Source organism: Schistocerca cancellata, chromosome 2, assembly GCF_023864275.1.
Source record: "Schistocerca cancellata isolate TAMUIC-IGC-003103 chromosome 2, iqSchCanc2.1, whole genome shotgun sequence".
NCBI lineage: Eukaryota > Metazoa > Arthropoda > Insecta > Orthoptera > Acrididae > Schistocerca > Schistocerca cancellata.
Genome location: NC_064627.1, coordinates 58,944,067 through 58,969,888, shown reverse-complemented (window position 1 = coordinate 58,969,888; position 25,822 = coordinate 58,944,067). Strand labels below are relative to the sequence as shown.

The 25,822-nt window shown below is 45.5% G+C and overlaps 1 protein-coding gene across 3 annotated transcripts in view; it reads left to right on the top strand.

Annotated features, from left to right (window-relative positions):
- Positions 1–25,822, top strand: part of LOC126161331 (uncharacterized) — a 681,344-nt gene that overhangs the window by 633,647 nt on the left and 21,875 nt on the right. For all 3 annotated transcript variants that reach the window (XM_049917091.1, XM_049917090.1, XM_049917092.1), the window contains exons 7-8: positions 442–692; positions 16,129–16,225. In XM_049917091.1, the coding sequence (XP_049773048.1) occupies positions 442–692; positions 16,129–16,225 (348 nt within the window). The remainder of the gene's footprint in view (positions 1–441; positions 693–16,128; positions 16,226–25,822) is intronic.

The window sequence follows — 25,822 nt, the reverse complement described above, 5'->3', positions numbered from 1 at the left end:
GTGTGCATCACATTGAGCTTCTATAGTCTTCTTCGGAGAGAAGGGTACTGACGCTGTGCATCACCATCAACGTTACCCGAACGTACCACTATTATTGAGGAAGAATGGTTTAAGATTCCCGTGAAACATATACAGTATCTGTATTTATCCAAACCCCGACGACTGTTTTGAATGACAGCGGTTTTCTCACACAGTATGAGGCACGGTGACACCTAATGTTTTTAGTGTTTCCGTATTTTTGTACTTACGAGAACAACCCATTACCTCTGTTCACACTAAGCAGTCAAGCATTGATGCTTAACGAAAAGTTACGTGAATGTATGACTTATTTTTCACTCTTTCTTCCAGTTCGATATGATGTACATATTTAGAAGTCGGCTGCTTTCGCTGGAGCCGCACTGGACGCGCGGTGCTAACAGGTGTCTGTGATGTGTGCTACAGTGAAACGGCCAGTGGACATCCGCAACCGCCCACGCATCCCGATCCCCGACGAGGATCCGTACAGCGTGGCGGGCAGCGGCGGCAGCAGCGGGGGCAGCAGCGGGGGCGGCGCCGGGGGCGTCGGAGGCGGGCCCGGGGGCGTGGTGGCCGCCGCCAGAGACCAACTGATCCAGCAGCAGCAGGCCTCGCGCCGAGACCGCCCGCCAAAGCTGCCCCCCAGGGACACCGCCTACCCGCAGGACATACCCAAGGTACGTCGCAAATCCTCGTCGTCTGAGGGACTTATTTGTAGAGTTGTAAAACTACCGTAAGTAAAAATAGACTACGGTTGTTTTCCTAGTAGCTTCGGTCAGTTAAGTTCGTATCCGCTTTACCTGTGTATTTGGTGTGTTGCATACCTATCGGGCGTTGTCTCGTAACTATTGCTTTCTTTGCGAATGCGACCATTGTCTTACTAGATTCCTCTACAGAAGTACCATAAAAAACCGGAAGAGGTGAACAATTTAGAAAGTAAGTGAGAATATATAAAGGGACAGGTAATTTACGGAAAATTTTCGTTTCACGTTGTTACCCACCTGCCTGTTACTTAAGAATAAACAGCATTTATAGAAAAACTAAAATTGTCAATATTTCATTCAAGTTTTATTTGGCAATTGTTCAAAATGTTCAAATGTGTGTGAAATCTTATGGGACTTAACTGCTAAGGTCATCAGTCCCTAAGCTTACACTCTACTTAACCTAAATTATCCTAAGGTCAATCACACACACCCATGCCCGAGGGAGGACTCGAACCTCCGCCGGGACCAGCCGCACAGTCCATGACTGCAGCGCCTTAGACCGCTCGGCTTGGCCATTGTTAATTTGTAACGTGAACCAGGTGGGTGTCGTAGTAAAAATAAAGAAAACGATATAGATTTATCGAACAGCGCTAGAAAACGCTATTTCCTCACTGTTGTTGTTGTTGTTGTTGTGGTCTTCAGTCCTGAGACTGGTTTGATGCAGCTCTCCATGCTACTCTATCCTGTGCAAGCTTCTTCATCTCCCAGTACCTACTGCAACCTACATCCTTCTGAATCTGCTTAGTGTATTCATCTCTGGGTCTCCCCCTACGATTTTTACCCTCCACGCTGCCCTCCAATACTAAATTGGTGATCCCTTGATGCCTCAGAACATGTCCTACCAACCGATCCCTTCTTCTGGTCAAGTTGTGCCACAAACTTCTCTTCTCCCCAATCCTATTCAATACTTCCTCATTAGTTATGTGATCTACCCATCTAATCTTCAGCATTCTTCTGTAGCACCACATTTCGAAAGCTTCTATTCTCTTCTTGTCCAAACTATTTACCGTCCATGTTTCACTTCCATACATGGCTACACTCCATACAAATACTTTCAGAAATGACTTCCTGACACTTAAATCTATACTCGATGTTAACAAATTTCTCTTCTTCAGAAACGCTTTCCTTGCCATTGCCAGTCTACATTTGATATCCTCTCTACTTCGACCATCATCAGTTATTTTGCTCCCAAATAGCAAAACTCCTTGACTACTTTAAGTGTCGCATTTCCTAATCTAATACCCTCAACATCACCCGACTTAATTCGACTACATTCCATTATTCTCGTTTTGTTTTGTTGATGTTCATCTTATATCCTCCCTTCAAGACACCATCCATTCCGTTCAACTGCTCTTCCAAGTCCTTTGCTGTCTCTGACAGAATTACAAGTCCTTTGCTGTCTCTGACAGAATTACAATTTCCTCACTAAGGAGAGAAAAAAAACGCAAAAGTACATCAAACATCGCTTCAATACTTCGACGAACTTATGTAAAACACGTTTCTTTTATTCACAAACAACTTTCGCGTTTATCAATAATAAAAGAAAACTCTTGCCTTTGATATTAATGAAGAATGTTCTAATGAGCACAAAATAACAATAATAATAACATATTTTTTTAAAGTTTGTGCATGTAAACTATTCTTGCAGCAAAAGTAATTGCTTTGGTTACACAAAAACGCAGAAATTAAGTGATCAACTAATTTTTATTACTTACGAAATTCAATTTAGATTCTGTAAGGATATAAAATACACAGTGCACTAACACCGAGTGATGTGCGGTTCTAATTGTGTACAAAGCAAGTAACCAAACTAACTGAAAACAAAGAGACAAATGAAGTTGTCGGCTCCCATTTTCTCTCTTGCACCTTACTTTATGTTTCTAACGGTAATCCTAACAATTACTACATCATATATGTAGTGTACTTCCTACTTCGGGGGCGGTTAAAATTAAACTTAGGGTCCCCTTCGTGGCATAATATGGGAGCATAACGTTCTCGCATAAGTACGCGATAAACAGTAGCGTTCTAGTGGTCCTACGTCCAACAGCCAGACAGAGTGAAACCGTTGCTTGGAAATACGACAGTTAATGACAGTATTTGACTTGCGAAATTATTTTGAAATCAATTCCTGTGTATCTCAGACACTAGGTGGTTATCCTTAATTTCCTAATTTTATTTGGCCACAGGACAAGCATGTGCAACCCCGTTTTCTTTCGAATTGATACATTGTTGTATTCGTCTTTAGGTACGCCATTTCTTTGACTGGACTCCATATTCAATCGTGATTGTCTACATTAAATAGAGCCTTCAGACGCAGGACACATCGCAACGCAAGACGGCCAGTAATCGCGAAAGAAGCCATCTTTTTGAGTTGCGTAGCCGAACAACACTTCACATGATGCAGGTAGAAATGCCGTTTCCTTTGCGGCGCATTTAGTTGTGTGTTCAGATGTGTGTGAAATCTTATGGGACTTAACTGCTAAGGCCATCAGTCCCTAAGCTTACACACTACTTAACCTAAATTACCCTAAGGACAAACACACACACACATGCCCGAGGGAGGACTCGAACCTCCGCCGGGACCAGCCGCACAGTCCGTGACTGCAGCGCCTAAGACCGCTCGGCTAACCCGCGCGGCGCGTATTTAGTTGGGAGTGAGGTAAATACTTTTCTGGATCCAGATTCCATACATTTCTGCTCTTTCTAAAATAAATGGAGGCTCAGTATCGCGTTTCGAGAGTTGTGTCTTGTGCTCATTTCAAGACCGAGCGAGGTGGCGCGGTGGTTAGCACGCTGGACTGAGTCGGGACGATGACGGTTCAAACCCGCGTTCGGCCATCTTGATTTAGATTTTCGTGATTTTCCTAAATCGCTGCAGGCAAATGCCGGGGTGACTCCATTGAAAGGGCACGGACGACTTCCTTCCCTTGGTGTGGAGCGTGTGGCACCCCAACTCCAGGGTTTTACCCGCCTGCCATCCTGGTTGCTCCAGAGGCCCAGTGTCCTTTTAGACTTGTCACAGTACCGGAGGAGCTGCACTCCTGTGTTTGTTTTTACCTCCTTATTTTATGATATTTTAAACCAGCATGCCGACCATGTACCAGTATTTACGGATGGCTCTAAACAGGGGGACTCTGTTGGTTGTGCTGTTGTTTTCCCTGATCGAGTCGTCAAGTTACGGCTTCCTGCAGCGTTTACCATCTTTGATGCCGAATTGTTTGCGATCTTGCGGGCATTGGAGCAGATGAGATGTGTTCCCAGTCTTAAGTTTCTCATCTCTTCTGACTCCCTGAGTGCCCTTCAGACCATGCAACACTTGTACCCAGCGGATACGGTCGTTCAGAACATCCACGATGCCCTACTCCACCTGCAACGGCAGGGGAAGGAGGTTTCTTTCTGCTGGGTGCCGGGGCACGTGGGTATTAGGGGAAACGAACTGGCGGATGTGGCTGCCAAAGATGCATGTTCCCTCTCTCACGTTGTTGAATGTGCCGTCCCCCTCCATGCTGTTACATCCCTTTTGCGTTTTCGTGTTATGCGTCAATGGGAAGAGGAGTGGCTGGGAGTCGGTGAAAATAAGCTGCGTCTGGTCAAGGCCACCACGCGGCCATGGCGTACGTCCTACCAGTCGTGCAGGCGGGATGAGGTTCTCCTCACTCGCCTCCGCATCGGGCACAGTCCCTTAACGCACGGTTTTTTACTCCGGCGGGAGGACCCCCCAATCTGCAGTGCTTGTGGCGTCCTGATTACGGTCCGCCACATTTTACTTGACTGTCCTTTATTCTCTGACCAGAGGGCGGTGGTTTCCTTGCCACCGGATTTGCCCTCTATTTTGCAAGACGACACAACGACTGCGGTTAAGGTCTTACGGTTTTGTGTCCTGTCCAATTTGTTGCCTCGGATTTTAGGGAGAGGATTTTAATGTGCTGCTGGGTGACTGGCTCACCCAGGCTTTAGGTAAGAGGTCCGCCAGTCACGATTACCTACTTGTTTCACTTCGATTTCTGTTCTCTTTTCCTTGTGTTTCCTTTCCTCTTTTAGTGCGTTTCTTCTCCTCTCGTTTTGCCTCTGTATGTGAGGATTTGTAACTGCGTCAGGTCTGTGTCTTTTAGCCGTTCTCCTTGTTCGGTGTCCGTCTTCGTCCCTTCACTGCATGTGTTCCTGTTTCTATGCGTTTGGGCGCTGATGACCACGCTGTTTAGCGCCCGAAAACCTCAAACCACACACACACACTCTGCTGTTCATCGGCGACGGAGACTGGAATTTGCTCGCCAGTACCGAAACTGGACGTCCACTGTGTTGCGATGTGACCTGTGTTTTTTTTTTAGAAAGGTGGAAGCGATACTAACCACAGAGTCCCATCGTTCTGCCAGAGTCTCGGGTGATTCGCACACTGTCAGCTACCGTACGAGTAACTCTGTGCAGCAGAGGCGATTGGACTGCGGTGGCGGGTTGCGAAGAGCCTCCCACTGCCAGGCGCGCGCACGCACACACACACACACACACACACACACACACACACACACACACACACACGTGTGCGGCATTCCGGACGCGCTCCGGCTGTGACACTTGCCTGTGCTGTGGTGTGAGGCGGCGTCACTTTCTACGCCATGAATATTGCACGAGCGCGCCCTGTGCCCTGTAGGACAGCGGCGCGGAATGCCAGCCCACGCCAGCAGATGCCTCTGAGGCGCCGTTTCCAGCCGGGCGAGAGAGCTTTACTGTGCTACAACAGCCAGCTGTTTGCGTCACAGCGAACGACCCTCGCAGATACTTGCAAGCACCTCGTTCGCTCACGACAAAGATACGTTTCTTATGCTTTCGGGGGTCCACAGTGTGGTGTCACCGCCAGACACCACACTTGCTAGGTGGTAGCTTTAAATCGGCCGCGGTCCATTAGTACATGTCGGACCCGCGTGTCGCCACTGTCAGTATTTGCAGACCGAGCGCCACCACACGGCAGGTCTAGAGAGACGGACTAGCACTCGCCCCAGTTGTACGACGACTTTGCTAGCGACTACACTGACGAAGCCTTTCTCTCATTTGCCGAGAGACAGTTAGAATAGCCTTCAGCTAAGTCCATGACTACGACCTAGCAAGGCGCCATTAACCATATCTGGAGTCTCACTTGTATTAACAATAGCGATGTACCACAAGGATGAATTAAAGTTAAGTATTAACGCAGCTACGTACTTTTCTTTATAGCATTCATCACGTATCCTGTTTCAGACCTCACGCCAGCCGGCGTGTGTGTACGCGTGCCTTTCGGTTACCCGTCACTGTGGACTGGCTGTCTTGTCAGTCCACAACACATAGTACATCCGGTAACGAAATCGACCTCTGGGCAAACTTGTAACGTAATAGAACTACATGAAAATGCGAGCGGCGTTCAATAAGTAATGCAAGACATTCTTTCTCGGCCAATTTCGGTTGAATAATTTCGTAATTTTTTTGTGACACATCTTGCAATATTTACGCTCAGCTCCTGTAATTTCATGAATTTCCGCTATACCTAGCCTTCAGAATGGCGTCTGTAGCGGATGTGCGTCCTAAGTAAGAGAGCAGTCATTGAGTTTTTTTCGGTGGAAAACTAGATCATTGCAAACATTCACAGGCGCTTTCAGAATGTCTACGGAGACCTGGCAGTGAACAAAAGCGCGGTGAGTCGTTGAGCGAGGCGTCTGCCATCTTCGCATCAATTCGCGCAAACCTGCCCGATCTCCCGAGCGCCGGCCAGTCGCACACAGCTGTGCTCCGCCCTCAGCCCTAAGGAAATCGAGGAACCGACTTCAGCGTGTCCGTCGCCACAAAAGTTCAAACGAATTCCGACTTCTCCGTGACGACGGAAGGCCTCACACAAGCCTGCGCACACGAGAGAAGCTCACAAAAGTTTACTTGACTGTTCTTCTTCGTCCACCCTGCGACCCGGATCTCGCACAGTCCGACTTTCATCTGCTTGGTCTAATGAAGGATGCCCTCTGCGGGAAGAAGTAGGTGGTTGGTAGGGGGTTATTGGCGCAGCGAGACGTCGAACAGTAGAGTGCTACCGTGCGGGCGTGTAGGCTCTCGCAGTAAGGTTGCGCAAGGCCGTTGCATTGGCCGGAGATTATGCTGAAAAATAGGGTTTTGTAGCCGAAGTCGTGGGGAATAATTTGATGTACTGTAATCCTGAATGAAATCAACATGCTTTCAGAAAAAGAGTCTTATATTGCTAACTTAATGCTCCTCGTACATTTATGACTTACACTCACGCACTAACACACAACCACAAAGCTCACCATTGGTTGGCGAAAGCAAATGAGTTTAGATAATCTTGAAACGGAGCAAATACAACTTATTTACATGTCGTAAACATTCTCCATTGGAAAATCTAACTTTCGAACCCGACGTTGAGTGAAAACATGTTCTTCTTCTTCCTTGAGTTTCATCCGCTTCTCTATGGGGTCGGCATTGTTATGTGGGTTCTGACAATGTTACAGTTGCTGGCCGAAAGCCCTTCATGGCACCACAACTCCCCCCCAGGACGGATTTTATGTATACCAACAGTTTGTGTCTACAGTAACTCATGTTCAAGCGTGAGAACGTTTTTCAAATGTTTGCGTAGCAATTATTGAGGCGGGCGGTGGTGAACAGCCCGGTGCTTACATAATTCCATGTGGGAAACCGCCTAAAAACCACATATAAGCTGGTCGACTCATCAGAATTCGTAATTAATTCTCCTGGCAGGTTCGATACGGACAAGCTCGCCTGTCGGAATCCTGGAAGCTGCAACTTAATGTGCTCTGCTATCCGGGTGGGACTCAAGGTTGAGGATATATAGTACTATAAACACAGAGACAAGATTTTTGCTCGTTATTTAGTCATGTTATCATTAAGACGGAGAAATGAAAATACTGAAGTGAAAGAGAGGACCAGCACCAGGTATGCAGTTCTTACATTGTAGTGCTACTGCGAGTATTTACTAGGAGACCGCCAATGATACGCTAAAGCCAACACAGGCGCGGAGAAAACAACACGCAGGGGTTAGCGCACTTTCCCGGAAGCAAGTCCGTTCTGCCGTCGCTCTTCATTTCCTCATCTTTTTCGCACGGCTTCCACAACGTAAACAGTTGCCGTGGTTTGTAGCTTTTGTACGGCGCGAGAGTGAAAGTAAATTACAGAAGGCGTCCATTAGCAGCAACGGAGAGAATTATTTCCCAGCAAGAGTGGCTTTGCTTGCAAGCCTGAATAGCGGTTCCTGCTTTCCGACCGTCTTCTAGGATTTTGCAGGTGTATTTGTGTGATAAGAAACATATCCACGTGATTATTTCTCGGATCTTTGCTTCAGATGCCGTCAATGATAGTATACTTCTTCAACCGTGGCATTTGCGCTGTGTAACCATGCTATGGAAAGAAGCTGTGGAGAAGCGATCTTCGATTCGGTTTCTTGATTCCAGATATTACAGAAAATAGGGAAACGTTTCGTGTTGTACGTCAGAAGTATTTCTAGTATGTACATTAGTATATACTTCTGTGTAACAACAAACCAGCTTCCTTTCAAGGCACTCGCAATGTCCAATTTTGTTCTAAAATAGAGAGAGATGTTATATTGCGAATACTTCAATGCAGTCGTCAAGATTCTTATAACGTTTGTCGACCCTGCGCACAGAAAGATAGCAAAAAGGGACTATAATCCTTCTGCTTTCAATAAGCAGTCTTCTATCTTTAAATTCTTCAGTAGGTACAGAGCTATAAACATGTTTAACTACACGCAGCGGTAACTTTGTGTGTGACTTAATTTGCATCTCAGACTACAACTAACTGACTGTATCGTTTCATTTGACGGTGTCGACCGCGGGCCTTCCTGTCCCATTGTAATCAGGGCCTGTAAACTCAGGTCACTCGAAAATAAAGTCTGTAAAAAAAATTAAGGGTTATCTAACGGCGTCAAACACGGAAGAAATACCAAGTTTACGATAACTGCATCCATTATCGTTGTCACGGGTTGCTCCTGACGACAATAATGGAGGCAATCATCGAAATCTTCAGATTTTATCCGAATTTGACGCATCAAGTTAACCTGAAACTTTTTATCGAGGGGCTCCGTCGCGTAAGAGTTCGTAGCCGAAAATAATATACGTTTACTGAGGGAATTCATCTATAGGTCTTGTCACCGATGACAGATCGTATTAACACAAACTGAAGCCCGTTCAAGAGGTGGTGAGTTTGAACTGCAACATGTTACCTCACTCCACGAGGCTGTACAGAAAGGTTAGGATAAAATAGGGATATTCGATTATCTGGAATTATAAACAATTCCAAATAACATCCCAGTATTGGCGAGGAAAATTTCTTCCGTCACTGTTCTATCTGCGGACGTAGCGCAAACGGAGGTAGTATGCTGTAACGGCCTCTGACATCGAAGGTAGTTCTTCTTTCGTGTATAGGTGACTAACACAAAAGTAACATAACAGCCTAGCCGGTACCACACGCGTTATTGTCCGAATGACCCGAAGGGAGAAAATGTTTCAAATGGCTCTGAGCACTTGAAACGTCCCCTTAGAACAATTTATACATGACTTTGCTTAAACTGACACACAATATTTTTTAGCGCAACGCAATCTGACTTTCAGAAATCCCTACAAAGGAATGGCCCTGACTAACATTAAACTATACCTTTCACAAATCACTTACCTCACAAAAATCTTCGTTACTCGAACTACTGCAATACAGCGAGCGCCACTACTGCCAGCTAAATAAAAGATTCAGACTACGGAAGGCACTAACTACTGATAGACATAGTTAGCAAATGAAAAATTTTAATAGAGAACAAACAATGTATTTACCTTAATAGTGTTGAAAAACCATAATATACATGTTCATGACATTCAGTCTTACAAATTTCCAAACTCCGCCATCTCTCTCCCCATATCCACCACTGCTGGCGGTTCACCTCCAACTGCGCAACGCTACGCACTGTTCACATCCAGCTGCGCTGCCAAACACTACAATGGCAGACAACAATGCAAACTAGCCACAGACTGCACACAGCACAGCCAGTGATTTTCATACAGAGCGCTACGTAACGTTGCCAATAAGAAAATATAAACAGCCTACTTACATAAAGAAAACATAAACAGCCTACTTACATAGCCCCCATGCTCCCCACAAAAAAATTTTACAAATGGTTTGGGGCAGTGGCCAATAATGATTTGAAAAATTTTTTCATAATTACAATAACAAAGATATCAAATGCACACACTAATTGAAACAATGTTGGTCAAAATCTAAAATTTTCTCACAGTCCATAAAGATAGTCCTGATCATTCATCATAATAGGAATTACAGTTTTTTTTTCACAAAGTCTCATTAGTAAAAGAAATTGCACATAGAAGTAGTGGATTTCCATGCAGTCTTGAAGAAGTAGTGTTGTCCTTCCAACGGAAAGACAGTGCTGACTCTTGACATGCAGACAGGTAATGGGCCCCAACAGAGCAAACCCACAGCAGAGTCAGTCGAAGTTTTGAAGAAGATTGGGTAGGTAGTTCATCACAGAGCAGACCCACTGTAGTCCTGGTAGAGATTACGGTATTGGTGGGCCACCAGAGGTGCAGACCCAGTGCAGTCCTTGTAGAGATAATGGTATTGGTGAGTCATCAAAGGTGTAGACCCACGGCAGTCCTTGTAGAGATAGCCAGCAGCCATCTGTTGCGACTGTGCAGGTGCACAATCACCATCGAAGAGTCTTGCGGAGAATAGAGCAAGTCCATAAACCACCACTTGTGCACTCACAAAAATTTTGGAATTGTCCTTAGAACCAGCAATGCTGTTATCCAGTCTCTTGCTGAATTATTAACACACGTGCAAACACTAACAGTCCCTACTTCTCACATATTGTCCATTACTATGACCAACAGACAACGCGCTGTTCACATCCAGCTGCCGCTGCCCAACACTACAATGGCAGACAACAATGCAAACTAGCCACAGACTGCACACAGCACAGCCAGTGATTTTCATACAGAGTGCTACGTAACGTTGCCAATAAGAAAACATAAACAGCCTACTTACATAAAGAAAACATAAACAGCCTACTTACACACTATGAGACTTCACATCTGAGGTCATCAGTCCCCTAGAACTTAGAACTACTTAAATCTAACCAACCTAAGGACACCACACACATTAATGTCCGAGGCAGGATTCGAACCCGAAGGGAGACGTGTTGGTATATAAGCCATGAACATTGAAACAGATTATTTTGGAATTCATGTTTTTTGAGCAGCTCGTCCCACACTTACACTGCTGGGAATTTCCCAAGCCCAGATACGTGTAATAAAATGCGCGGGCCACGTGAGCGATTAAACTATTTAAAATGAAATGAGATGAAGATCGTAATTTTTGAAATAATCTGTCCATTCTCCTTTCACATTTTATTCTGAGTTCTTACTGTATGGTACTCGACATACGTAATTTTCTAGGTATTTATCACAATTTCAGTATTCCGGATTTACACGCGGGTTAGTATTCATCTGTGTCCACTAGTTTCACGGACCTCGTATACAGTGAAAATAAATGACTGTAGTTTATTTTACCGTGTCAGACGTGCCTGCGCGTATACGACAGAGAGCTTTTTGTAAGGAGTAAGGCAGGCTGCGTGCGTGCGATAAGGAACAAAAAGGTGTGCGCGCCTGCCGCGGGCAGTGTGCTTTGTACGGCTCACATTTGACGCCCGTGGGATCCTAATTAGCGCTCATTGCATCGGCCCGCTCCCAGAAGAGGAGATAATGAGCAGCTGGAGAGACGGCCGGTAGTCTACTGTAGAGGGCTGAGAGTAGTAGGGGTGGCGCTGTCTGACACACCTGGCGGGGGAGCCGCGGGCTGCCCGTCTGGAGCGCCGACCGTCCGAGTAGGGGAGCGCTTCCTTCCGCCCGTCACGGAAATATACCTGAGTACGCATCTCCTGCCGGCACCTATTCCACTGTGTTTAAACACGTTTTCTGGCAGACACCTTGGTGAATTTGATCTGTCGCGGGATTTTTCTTTCCTTCGTCTCTGCACTCGGGTAACTACAGGGTGTTTCAAAAATGACCGGTATATTTGAAACGGAAATAAAAACTAAACGAGCAGCGATAGAAATACACCGTTTGTTGCAATATGCTTGGGACAACAGTACATTTTCAGGCAGACAAACTTTCGAAATTACATTAGTTACAATTGTCAACAACAGATGGCGCTGCGGTCTGGGAAACTCTATAGTACGATATTTTCCACATATCCACCATGCGTAGCAATAATATGGCGTAGTCTCTGAATGAAATTACCCGAAACCTTTGACAACGTGTCTGGCGGAATGGCTTCACATGCAGATGAGATGTACTGCTTCAGCTGTTCAATTGTTTCTGGATTCTGGCGGTACACCTGGTCTTTCAAGTGTCCCCACAGAAAGAAGTCACAGGGGTTCATGTCTGGCGAATAGGGAGACCAATCCACGCCGCCTCCTGTATGTTTCGGATAGCCCAAAGCAATCACACGATCATCGAAATATTCATTCAGGAAATTAAAGACGTCGGCCGTGCGATGTGGCCGGGCACCGTCTCGCATAAACCACGAGGTGTTCGCAGTGTCGTCTAAGGCAGTTTGTACCGCCACAAATTCACGAAGAATGTCCAGATAGCGTGATGCAGTAATCGTTTCGGATCTGAAAAATGGGCCAATGATTCCTTTGGAAGAAATGGCGGCCCAGACCAGTACTTTTTGAGGATGCAGGGACGATGGGACTGCAACATGGGGCTTTTCGGTTCCCCATATGCGCCAGTTCTGTTTATTGACGAAGCCGTCCAGGTAAAAATAAGCTTCGTCAGTAAACCAAATGCTGCCCACATGCATATCGCCGTCATCAATCCTGTGCACTATATCGTTAGCGAATGTCTCTCGTGCAGCAATGGTAGCGGCGCTGAGGGGTTGCTGCGTTTGAATTTTGTATGGGTAGAGGTGTAAACTCTGGCGCATGAGACGATACGTGGACGTTGGCGTCATTTGGACCGCAGCTGCAACACGACGAACGGAAACCCGAGGCCGCTGTCGGATCACCTGCTGCACTAGCTGCGCGTTGCCCTCTGTGGTTGCCGTACGCGGTCGCCCTACCTTTCCGGCACGTTCATCCGTCACGTTCCCAGTCCGTTGAAATTTTTCAAACAGATCCTTTATTGTATCGCTTTTCGGTCCTTTGGTTACATTAAAAACCTCCGTTGAAAACTTCGTCTTGTTGCAACAACACTGTGTTCTAGGCGGTGGATTTCCAACACCAGAAAAATCCTCTGTTCTAAGGAATAAACCATGTTGTCTACAGCACACTTGCACGTTGTGAACAGCACACGCTTACAGCAGAAAGACGACGTACAGAATGGCGCACCCACAGACTGCGTTGTCTTCTATATCTTTCACATCACTTGCAGCGCCATCTGTTGTTGAAAATGGTAACTACTGTAATTTCGAAAGTTTGTCCGCCTGAAAATGTACTGTTGTCCCAAGCATATTGCAACAAACGGTGTATTTCTATCGCTGCTCGTTTAGTTTTTATTGCCGTTTCAAATATACCGGTCATTTTTGAAACACCCTGTAGGTCTTCCTGTCTCATCCCTTTTCGACCTGTAATTCTGCATAGTCAGTCAGAAGCACTGAGCGACACCCACTCAGAATTGTGATTACGTAAGAAACTCGACTAACAAAACCCACTCTGTAGCACGGGACAGCGAGTTTCACAGAGTCGAAAGTAACATCGGGTGTGCCCCAAAAAATTATATAACAAAACTTTATAATTTTTTGCTAGAAACGTAACCAATTTATCATAGAGGATCGGCAGCACTTATCATTAGACCTGGAACCCAATAACCTGATTTGTAAACCAACGATTCTCCACTGCCTCGTGGGTACAAGTGCGAATATTTTTACTGGCAACTGAGGACGGTGTGCTGAACAGCCTCGCATCAGTATTCACTTCGTTTGCAGAGAACCTGTTAGCAGTAGTATGTCTTTAGGCTGGTAAATACCTCCAAGAAAGTCATTAACGCTTATTTTCTCCTTGAAAGCAAGTTAGGTGTTGAAGTCTGAACACGTGGAATCAAAATGGCTAGTCTATACTGGCAGACGCAGTCCACATAGTGGTACAGTTACGACCCTGCAGAAAACGTCAGGTAGTAAATTATGTGATGTGTTTCTGGGTGGTCTGTTAGATGCAGACAGAAAAACAACTAACGCACTGACAAGAGTACATATTCAAGTATCCCACTGATCACAATATCTAAAAACCTGTACATTTTATTTCGGAGCTTATATAAAATTTGAATGAAGAAATAAGATGTACAGCTTATATATAAGCTAAACGGAAACTGATAAAGAACAACTAACAACTAGAAATCAATAAAAATATACTACATCGAAAGTAAAACTACTTGCAAATAAGAATAACGGATATCAATTTCAATAGTTAACATCGTCTGTTACGAACTGAACGTCCTAAATTCCATTTCCAATGATCAAGCAAGATTCTCCTGAAGTGGGAAAGGTCGTCAACGTCATCACTCAGTCTTGTGTCACCAAATTAATAAAATAACCAGCAAAATTTATAAGCAAGCCACCTAAGTGTCAAGAAATGAGAGGCAGATACCTACAACATATTTCTACGTCGGCACAAAATCAATGAAGTGTCTCGTGGGCAAACGAAAAACAGAAAATACGTCCAAACCTTTCATTAATAATAGGCCTGACAGGTATTTTCCCCGTTAGACAACGATCAGTGTGGCTTTAATGAAGATAAAGGCACGAGAGGGACAGTTCTGACGTTATGCTCGCCTCAAGAAACTTAAAGATATTTCTAGCGGATTTTTTTCCCTGTAAAAGGCGTGCGACGATGTGCAGTGGTACAAGTAACTATAACCGAGGATGGGTAATATGCATTATGAACAGAACCAAGAGAGAACAATAAGATTATAAAGGTTAAGAGCGTTTGCTGACGATGATGTTCTGTGAGGAAAGTGCCATAATTGGACAATAGTAAAAAAGTTCCATTCGGTGTAGTTTATGGGCAACTCTCTTTGAAAGTGGATAACTGACAGATAGCGCCTATAACAGAGACAAAGGAACCGGAAGTATTCGATTACAGGATTGCTGCCCGACCTATTGAGCCCGTTACGGCACTTAATCATTTAGAAGTAAACCTAAGAAAAATCAGTGTACGGGATGGCTAATGAAAGACTTGTTGGAAAGGTTTCGAGGAAATGAAATGTGTCTGTAAAGGAAACCCTGAAGAAGATGTTGGCGAAATGATTTCTGACATATTGTTCTCGGAGAATTTAAATGGGAAAATCATGTTCTTGCGAAACTCTGTTGGGTTCAGAGAAGCTGTATTCGAACAAAACTGTGCGACAGTTATGCTTCCAGCATTTTCTATCCCACATTGCGAACATGAGGGTAAGAAATCAGACATTAGGGCACGTACAGATGCATATAGAAAGTAATTTTTCGTTTATGCCCTTGTCGTGTGTGTTGCTTACCTCACGCAGAACAGTTCGAAGTCCTAGATTAGAGTATGTAATGTTAGGCAGAGCCAGTGCTGTAAAACATTTACCATCTAAAATATAGAAATGGAAGACTAAGCACGTAGTAGGCACCGGAAGTAATTTGCGTGAAACATTAAACGAACTTGATCATTTAACGCACGACTATATTCCTGACGCTGCTTTTTTATAGCAATCAGATTTCGTTAATTTTATAGGAATGATGAAGTATTTCAGATTCGACATGAATCAGAAGATAAATTAGCTGCGATGATACTCAAGTGATCATTCGCGTAAAAGCCTAGAAGCCTATTAACAAAACTAAAAGTTATTGGTATATTAAAACCTTTTATTCGATAGCGCTTTTACCTTCATTATTTAATGTGTATATTTTATTATTTACTGCTTAAGAATGAATATATTGTTGCACATTTCATAGGTAGATGGAAAGGGAGCAGCTGAACTGTTGTACTTAATTTATGGTTTTCTTAATTCTCTTGGCTAAGCAGCCGAGTTCTGGAACTTCTACACAACACAACTGCCTGGGCAACAAAATCGAATACAAAGCAGTCTCTACCTTTTTGCTATGCATTTGACACACCTGGATGTCTAACAGAACGAAATGAAAATGAGAATTATACTCTTCTACTACGCATGTATTGACTAATAAAACCGATGTTATTTATTTATTCTGTACACGTTTTATTATTATTTTTGCGTCATAAAGGGAGTTTACCTTGTATGACACTTAGATCTCAGCCGCTAGAACATCAGAAAACTCGACATAACTATGGTATTTGTTCTTACAGCCGGACTACGATGACGTCGATGAAGACAACAGACTGAAACCATTCCCGTCGTCCAGAAGCAGTGGTCGCGACAAGGCGAAGGACAGCAAGAAATATGGTGAGTACCACACTTTACAGTAGCTTTCCACAGTCCACAGCGCGTAGTTACATTCCAACTACAGGAGCGATGAAAGATAAGGCATCGTGCAAACTGGAGAATCACGGAGCAGGGAGGCAGCATTGAAGACTCCTTAACGTGTGTGTGCCAGTTCCGTCCAGAAGTTAACCGGAAGCATCATTTGTTAGCAGTACGTCGTGTGCAGCACTTTTATAGTCAGCTTTGCTCTTATGCAGCTTCACTGTGTCTATACTTGGAAGGCAAAGCTGGCACTGTTCTGATACACTTCATTCGGCACCCGTCTTCACAGCTTTAATTCCGCCAGTACCTCGTCTCGTGCCTTCCGAGTCTCGGTCCGGCACACAGTTTTAATCTGCCAGGAAGTTTCATATCAGATCACATTCCGCTGCAGAGTGAAAATCTCATTCTGGCTCATATGGCGTGGTTGCGAGGTGCTGTGGGCCCAGACTCCGTACTGATGGACGATAATGCTCGACCTCGAATAGTATGGGTGGTTGATATTTTCTTGGACACGGAAGAATTTCCACGCATGGCGTAGCCTGCTTGTTGTCCCGATTTGAATCCCACAGAGCAGGTCTGGGATTCACTAGGGAGAGGGGTAGCATCTCGCCAGTATCCACCAACCAATCTGCAAGACATGCCAGGAGCTGTGCGTTATTGCCTCAACATGAATCTGATGACATAATTTACAGCGTGCCCCACCGTTGTCATGCCTGTCCTGCTACCACAGGTGGTCACCCCCCCCATATCGAGCACAGTAATCAGTTGCCGGAATGTGTGTCTAGATACGTTAAGTTGGAAAAAAAAAACGAAGAGCGTATTTATCTACTGTTATGCAAGTTGCAGTTATATACGTTTTGTATTATTTACGTTAACATTGTAATTCTGTCGGAGACAGCAAAGGACTTGGAAGAGCAGTTGAACGGAATGGATGGTGTCTTGAAGGGAGGGTATAAGATGAACATCAACAAAAGCAAAACGAGGATAATGGAATGTAGTGGAATTAAGTCGGGTGAAGTTGAGGGTATTAGATTAGAAAATAAGGCACTTAAAGTAGTAAAGGAGTAAAGGAGGATATAAAATGTAGACTGGCAATGGCAAGGAAAGCGTTTCTGAAGAAGAGAAATTTGTTAACATCGAGTATAGATTTAAGTGTCAGGAAGTCATTTCTGAAAGTATTTGTATGGAGTGTAGCCATGTATGGAAGTGAAACATGGACGGTAAATAGTTTGGACAAGAAGAGAATAGAAGCTTTCGAAATGTGGTGCTACAGAAGAATGCTGAAGATTAGATGGGTAGATCACATAACTAATGAGGAAGTATTGAATAGGATTGGGGAGAAGTTTGTGGCACAACTTGACCAGAAGAAGGGATCGGTTGGTAGGACATGTTCTGAGGCATCAAGGGATCACAAATTTAGCATCGGAGGGCAGCGTGGAGGGTAAAAATCCTAGAGGGAGACCGAGAGATAAATACACTAAGCAGATTCTGAAGGATGTAGGCTGCAGTAGGTACTGGGAGATGAAGAAGCTTGCACAGGATAGAGTAGCATGGAGAGCTGCATCAAACCAGTCTCAGGACTGAAGACCACAACAACAACAATATTCTTTACGTTGTTTCTACTTTACTGTCACTTGCATAAACTTTTTTGTGGCAGTGTAAACGCAACTTTGCAAGATTTCTGTTTAATGCTTTAATTTTGGACAGTAGAGTATTTCCAAAATGACGCCACCGAACTGCATGAAATTGAGTGCTACTACGGCTCAATCCCAAATCGTTATTTGAGAAGACTCTGGGATGACATTTCCGTATGTTGGCCTGTGTCTCGTGCGTGAACGAAGAAAGAGAGTGTGTACACGAAGCGTGCAGACGTCCTCGCTAGCTGATACCACCCGGAGGCTGTTTTCGCAAGCATCCTCCCCAGCAGTGAGGCGGCAGATAGCGGCCGGCGGCAGGTGTTAGCCGGCTGATAGCATCCGCTGCGCCGCTGATGGGTATCAGCGGCAGAAGTGGCCCAAGGATGCTGCCCCGCGGCGTTGAGGACGTGACAGCGCGCCACTCTGCCGACGCCCTCCACAGAATAACGATCCACGCCCACCAGTCGCCCTCGCCGTGCTTGTGTAAATGCCTACTCCGAGCGAATAACGTACGAGGTACGAGCTTCACCAGCATACCGCTCCAACAACTACAAAAGGGTGCAGTTTTCGTACGAATTTACGACGACATAACGGATGTGCTGTAATACTTTCACTTACCTTTTCTGCGACACCATTCCCCGTCTTACTCTGCACGAGAAACAATTTTCCACACTTAACCAGGTCATAAGTTCGTAAACAGTAGTGCAAAAGTATTTTCCTTTCCCAAAGTACATCACCAGCACTCCAAAGACTACATAGGTGAACGAGAAGTAACTGGTATCTAGAGCTAGTCTGATTGTACATTCTCTGACTTCAAACGCGCCATCGAACAACTAATAGCTGACCGTGTTATCTACAAATGAATATTATCTATTTGCTCCGAAGTCGACTCCGAGTACTCTTGCTGTGCTGCCTGCAATATGAGGCCGCGCAGGATTAGCCGAGCGGTCTCAGGCGTTGCAGTCATAGACTGTGCGGCTGGTCCCGGCGGAGTTTCGAGTCCTCCCTCGGGCATGGGTGTGTGTGTTTGTCCTTAGGATAATTCAGGTTAAGTCGTGGGTAAGCTTAGGGACTGATGACCTTAGCAGTTAAGTCCCATAAGATTTCACACACATCTGAACATTTTTTTTTTTTTTTTTGCAATATAAGGCGTCCTCAGTCAATTTGCAACAACATTTAAAGCCTCTAGACAAAAAGATCGTCAAGCGGTTCCGTTTCAACGTGTGCTCTGTATTCAGCGCCTTTTCTTTTGAAGTTTAAGAGAGTCTATTGTCGGAATATTTAATAATAAAAAATATGTAAAGTTTTTTACTGTCATTAGTAGTATTACCAACAAACTTTGGCAGCACACAGTTACAGCGTTTTCTTTGTTATATTGTTTATTTTTCAAGGCTCTTAATGTTACATAACTGCCAAAGCTGTCATCTTGTAACGACCTAAGCGTCTTTCTCTACTGGTATTGTTAAAAACATCATTGTGTTTACATAACTATCATCACTTATGCAGTGTCTCGAGAGTGCATTTTCGGAAGTCTATTGCGCGGAAAATATATTGTATCAGTGAGTGAGATACCATTTTCCTCACATTTAACTTGCCAGGCACGTAGTATTAATTTGTCAACTCCAAAAATATATTAATTTTAGGTGTTACTCTAAGGCACATCTCCACAGCTGCCTTTAGCTTTATTATGTGATTGAAAAGCGCTGTTATTAACTGATTTTAATAAAAATGACTGCCTCGTTTGGGATATCTACAGGATTCGAGAACGTAAACATCAGTTTAATTCGGTTTCAGTGTTAGAATAGTTTTCATTGTAGGAGAGGTCAATCTTGATTTTGGTCATTCCATCGAGTAAGCTATCTTTCTATTGTTCATTATTGTTTCATTATACGCGAGGTCAAACTTGATTTCGGTCATTCCATCGAATAAGCTATCTTATATTCTATTGTTTCCAACAATAAATTTTCACGATGTAGTAAAAAGTTATTTCGTTCTCCTACAAAAATAGTCGAAATTCTGCGATTGTCATTTTGTTCAGATAAGCTCTTCAGATGTCCTTTGTGGGTGGCTTTCCGAAATGTTTTCTACCGTTTCTGCCATTCTGGTTCAAATGGCTCTAAGCTCTATGGGACTTAACATCTGAGGTCATCAGTCCTACTTAAACCTAACTGACGTAAGGACATAACACACATCCATGCCGGAGGCAGGATTCGAACCTGCGACCGTAGCAGCAGCGCGGTTCCAGGCTGAAGCGCCTCGGTCACAGCGGCAGGCTGCCATTCTGCATCGGGCACTGTCAGGTGTTTACTTAATTGCTGATGTTGTATTGACTTCGAATATCTTAATAATTTTCTGGTGAAGATGAATATTTGCTAGCTTAGCTGAAATTGCGCATGTCCGTTAGTAAGTCGCGTCTTACCAGCAGTGACGACAGCAACTAACACCAGAAGAATATGTCGAAAAGTTGTCTCCGTGAAATGCTGTGGAACTTGCTACAGGATGAGCGTATCTGCGACAGTTTTGAGGTTTGCAGAGCGTACTGCATGTAGCTGTTGCAAGAAGATTCGTTCGATTCTGCTTGAGCATACTTCCTGTGTGATGTGCACATGCAAGACGAGACCAGTTCGTTGGTTGGTTGATTTGGGGTAGCGGACCAAACAGCGACGTCATCGGTCCCATCGAATTAGGGAAGGTTGAGGAAGAAAGTCTGCCGTGTCTTTTCAAAGGAACCATCCCGGCATTTGCCTGAAGCAGTTTAGGAAAATCACGGAAAATCTAAATCAGGATAACCGGTCGTGGGCTTGAACCGTCGTCCTCCCGAATGCGAGTTCAGTGTGTTAACCATTGGGCCACCTCGCTCGGTGGAGCAGTTTGTACTATAGAGGACAAGGGAGGACAAAGTTTGAAAGTCAAATGATGGCTAATAGAGACAGCGTATTAGCTCAGTTCAAGGAGGCTGTGTCGAGGGAAGAAGTGTGTCTCTGTTGACGTGACATACAGGCTTTATCATGGCTGTGTCTGTGTCGAAGGACCACGTCTAGCTGCCGTCGCAAGTGATCCACAGGAATCACGAAAAACTGGAGACAACACAGGTCGTGGAGACTCGAATTCCAGACCTTCTGTATCTGAGTCCAGTGTTTTCAAGATTGTTTCACCTTGACCGTAGTATTACGTAGGTGGACGAAGCATATACACTCCTGGAAATTGAAATAAGAACACCGCGAATTCATTGTCCCAGGAAGGGGAAACTTTATTGACACATTCCTGGGGTCAGATACATCACATGATCACACTGACAGAACCACAGGCACATAGACACAGGCAACAGAGCATGCAAAATGTCGGCACTAGTACAGTGTATATCCACCTTTCGCAACAATGCAGGCTGCTATTCTCCCATGGAGACGATCGTAGAGATGCTGGATGTAGTCCTGTGGAACGGCTTGCCATGCCATTTCCACCTGGCGCCTCAGTTGGACCAGCGTTCGTGCTGGACGTACAGACCGCGTGAGACGACGCTTCATCCAGTCCCAAACATGCTCAATGGGGGACAGATCCGGAGATCTTGCTGGCCAGGGTAGTTGACTTACACCTTCTAGAGCACGTTGGGTGGCACGGGATACATGCGGACGTGCATTGTTCTGTTGGAACAGCAAGTTCCCTTGCCGGTCTAGGAATGGTAGAACGATGGGTTCGATGACGGTTTGGATGTACCGTGCACTATTCAGTGTCCCCTCGACGATCACCAGTGGTGTACGGCCAGTGTAGGAGATCGCTCCCCACACCATGATGCAGGGTGTTGGCCCTGTGTGCCTCGGTCGTATGCAGTCCTGATTGTGGCGCTCACCTGCACGGCGCCAAACACGCATACGACCATCATTGGCACCAAGGCAGAAGCGACTCTCATCGCTGAAGACGACACGTCTCCATTCGTCCCTCCATTCACGCCTGTCGCGACACCACTGGAGGCGGGCTGCACGATGTTGGGGCGTGAGCGGAAGACGGCCTAACGGTGTGCGGGACCGTAGCCCAGCTTCATGGAGACGGTTGCGAATGGTCCTCGCCGATACCCCAGGAGCAACAGTGTCCCTAATTTGCTGGGAAGTGGCGGTGCGGTCCCCTACGGCACTGCGTAGGATCCTACGGTCTTGGCGTGCATCTGTGCGTCGCTGCGGTCCGGTCCCAGGTCGACGGGCACGTGCACCTTCCGCCGACCACTGGCGACAACATCGATGTACTGTGGAGACCTCACGCCCCACGTGTTGAGCAATTCGGCGGTACGTCCACCCGGCCTCCCGAATGCCCACTATACGCCCTCGCTCAAAGTCCGTCAACTGCACATACGGTTCACGTCCACGCTGTCGCGGCATGCTACCAGTGTTAAAGACTGCGATGGAGCTCCGTATGCCACGGCAAACTGGCTGACACTGACGGCGGCGGTGCACAAATGCTGCGCAGCTAGCGCCATTCGACGGCCAACACCGCGGTTCCTGGTGTGTCCGCTGTGCCGTACGTGTGATCATTGCTTGTACAGCCCTCTCGCAGTGTCCGGAGCAAGTATGGTGAGTCTAACACACCGGTGTCAATGTGTTCTTTTTTCCATTTCCAGGAGTGTATATTCCTATGACAGTAATTTTTTTGTAGTCTACTAGATGCAGAATCCGGCGTCGTTATTTTTAAACGTCCCCTGGCGTGACAAATGGAGGGAAAAGACCCGTGTTCCCGTGCACAGTTTGCCTCGCGCAGTCAGTGTTTATGGTAGCGCGGTGGGACGAGTTGAGCCAGCCGACAGCGGGGAGGCGTCTGTGGAAGCAGACAGGCGCCTGCCTGCCTCTCTGCCAGCCACACAGCGGCGCGCAGCCTGTGGTCCGGCTACAAGCGCGTATTATTTATTCCTAATCGGGGGAAAGCGACACGGCGACCGCAGGTTGTAGAAATGCCACGGCGGCCGCGGAGAACATTCCGTAAAAACAGCGCAGGGCCCGCAGCGTTACTGTGTCACAGCAGACCACAGGCGCAGACCGCGGCGGCTGGTCCACCGCCGGTCCAGACTGCTCGCTGCTGCTCTCCAGAAGGCCGGAGGGAGGAGTGGGGAGGCGTGGCTTTCACATGTTACTAGCAGCCAGGCAGTCAGATATTTACACCTGTAGCTACAGCAAAGCATAGGGCAGGGGGCTCCCACGTATATAGAACGACTCATGGATTTCACTCTCCACCTCTGCAACAGATCTGCATCCGCATACATACTCTGCAAGCCACCATACGGTGCGTGGCTGAGGGTACCCTGTACCGCTACTAGTCGTCACCTTTCCTGTTCCACTCGCAGAGCCGGCCGGGGTGGCCGATCGGTTCTAGGCGCTACTGTCTGGAACCGCGCGTTCGCTACGGTCGCAGGTTCGAATCCTGCCTCGGGCATGGGTGTGCGTCATGTCCTTAGGTTAGTTAGGTTTAAGTAGTTCTAAGTTCTAGGGGACTGATAACCTCATAAGTTAAGTCCCATAGTGCTCAGAGCCATCTGAACCATTTGACTGACTTACAGAACAAAATATCCTAAAATTATTTCGTTTATACCAAGGTGATTTCTGATGCCTTCTTTTGTAGTTTTGCAACAATGAGTACGACAAGATGCCTCTCCATTTCGTACTTTTCAAGTTAGTCATTACCGATCGAAATTAATAACCTGGTTTATAAATGTTTTTCTGATTCGTAACTGCAATAAACTATATATAATACTACAAGGTGCCGTTCAGAAACTGTACTGAAGTGCATTTACGTAGCCCGCATCTCGTGGTTGTGCGGTAGCGTTCTCGCTTCCCACGCCCGGGTTCCCGGGTTCGATTCCCGGCGGGGTCAGGGATTTTTTCTGCCTCGTGATGGCTGGGTGTTGTGTGCTGTCCTTAGGTTAGTTAGGTTTAAGTAGTTCTAAGTTCTAGGGGACTTATGACCACAGCAGTTGAGTCCCATAGTGCTCAGAGCCATTTGAACCATTTTTTGCATTTACGTAATGTCGTCATTGCTGGGGAACCACTGATGCCTATAAAGATACTGTCACGTACACGATTTCACTAACACACGTGAAAACAAAATATACTGCTAGAGTGTTTGGGACCCCCACCAGATGGCACTGAAGAGACAGTGCGTTTATTGAAACCTCATTGAAACCTCCGCTCAATACGTTGCATATGCAACCATACTGCGTAAAACACAACCTTAATATTGAAAGAGAATATTCTGTTAACAAAAAAACGGCATTACTCCACATGATATTAATACATTGCCCTCGTGTAGCCTTATCCTGTCTCTAATATGATCTATGAAAGTTTGAAATACGACACCGGAAAAATGTAAGTAGTGAAAAAATCCCTTGCACTTCATCACGTCTGGCCTGATAAAATCTGTTAGGGTTTCCACCAAAGAATGTCTTTACTCACAAACATTTTGCCTGATTGTCCAAAGATCTTCTCCATTATTGTGCAACGATGCTTTCCCGAGTCTTTGAGGTACCAATCACAGTAATAATCCTATCGCCAGGCGATAAAAGGGGACAACAACACTATACGAAAACATAAATACTGCCGAACATATTCGACATGGACACCTTCCAGACTCCATTGCAATTATTGTGATAAGCTATCTGGCGCCCTCTCAGCTTCCTGAGATTGGGTAAGAAGGAACAAAGTTCTGCCATGAACAACAACCTTCCCTGTCCACTTCCGTACGGAACTGAAGAAAACACCAGAGCTCGTCACTTCAGTATCTGTGGGGTAAATAATCGATCGTTTCTTAGGCTTCCTTCGTGGCCTGTGTGCCGGCCGAAGTGGCCGTGCGGTTCTAGGCGCTGCAGCCTGGAACCGCGTGACCGCTACGGTCGCAGGTTCGAATCCTGCCTCGGGCATGGATGTGTGTGACGTCCTTAGGTTAGTAGGTTTAACTAATTCTAAGTTCTAGGGGACTAATGACCTCAGAAGTTGAGTCCCATAGTGCTCAGAGCCATTTAAACCATTTGTGGTCTGTGTGATACTGTGCGAAGAAATAGCTCTAAATGGAAAAGTTCGGCCTACCTGCTGAGGTGCAACGCGCCATTCATTATTTAACAGCCCTTTTTGCACTTTATAAGTAGAAAGACAATTATACTGAGGAACTATCGTCCCTGAAGAGTCAAAATATATCAAAAGCCAGCCTTTTCCTGTTGACACTGTAGGCATGTTGAACAATAAGTCGAACAAAGCTACTCAGGGAAATACTGGGATGACGATGAATATTCCTGAGCCATTATATACACAGGAAATATTACTGTGATGTATGTTTTTCATACTGCAAAATGGACTGAATTCAACAAACTTGTACTGATATTAATGTGATTTTTATATAAAGTAAACGTGATAACTCAGTAACAGAAACAGAAGCTGTGAAATAAAAGCTCAATATTTTAGCTGTAGGAGCAGAAGGTCCTTCAAATGGAAATACGGAGAAACATGTAGAGAAGATAAAGGGGTAATATGAAGAGAAGAAGGTAAGATTAGTAAGGAAAAGGAAGAGAACAGGCAAAAGCAATAATGCCAGGTAAATATTCCATAGTTTCGTTGACTGACGAAAATACTGCTCGTACCGTAACGCAAGGGGACGCAAACCGATGATAATAAAAATAAAATCCAAACAACAGCATTTTCCACGAGACTGTTAGTTTAAATGAGTACCTTATGAAGCACTACAAGAAAGTTACAAACGTGTAGTCATTTTCAAGTGGTGCTCAGAATAAATCATGCAGACACGTCAGGCTCACATTGAATATAGTCTCTCTTCTATTGTGCGTGTATTACGGGGCAGCTTGTCCCAGAGGTGGCGTAAGGGAAAGGGGGTGGCGGGGGGGGGGGGGGGGCGGAATGACTGCTTTGGAAAATCAGTTTCACTGTTACTTTTAAGTACAGCCAAGGAACTG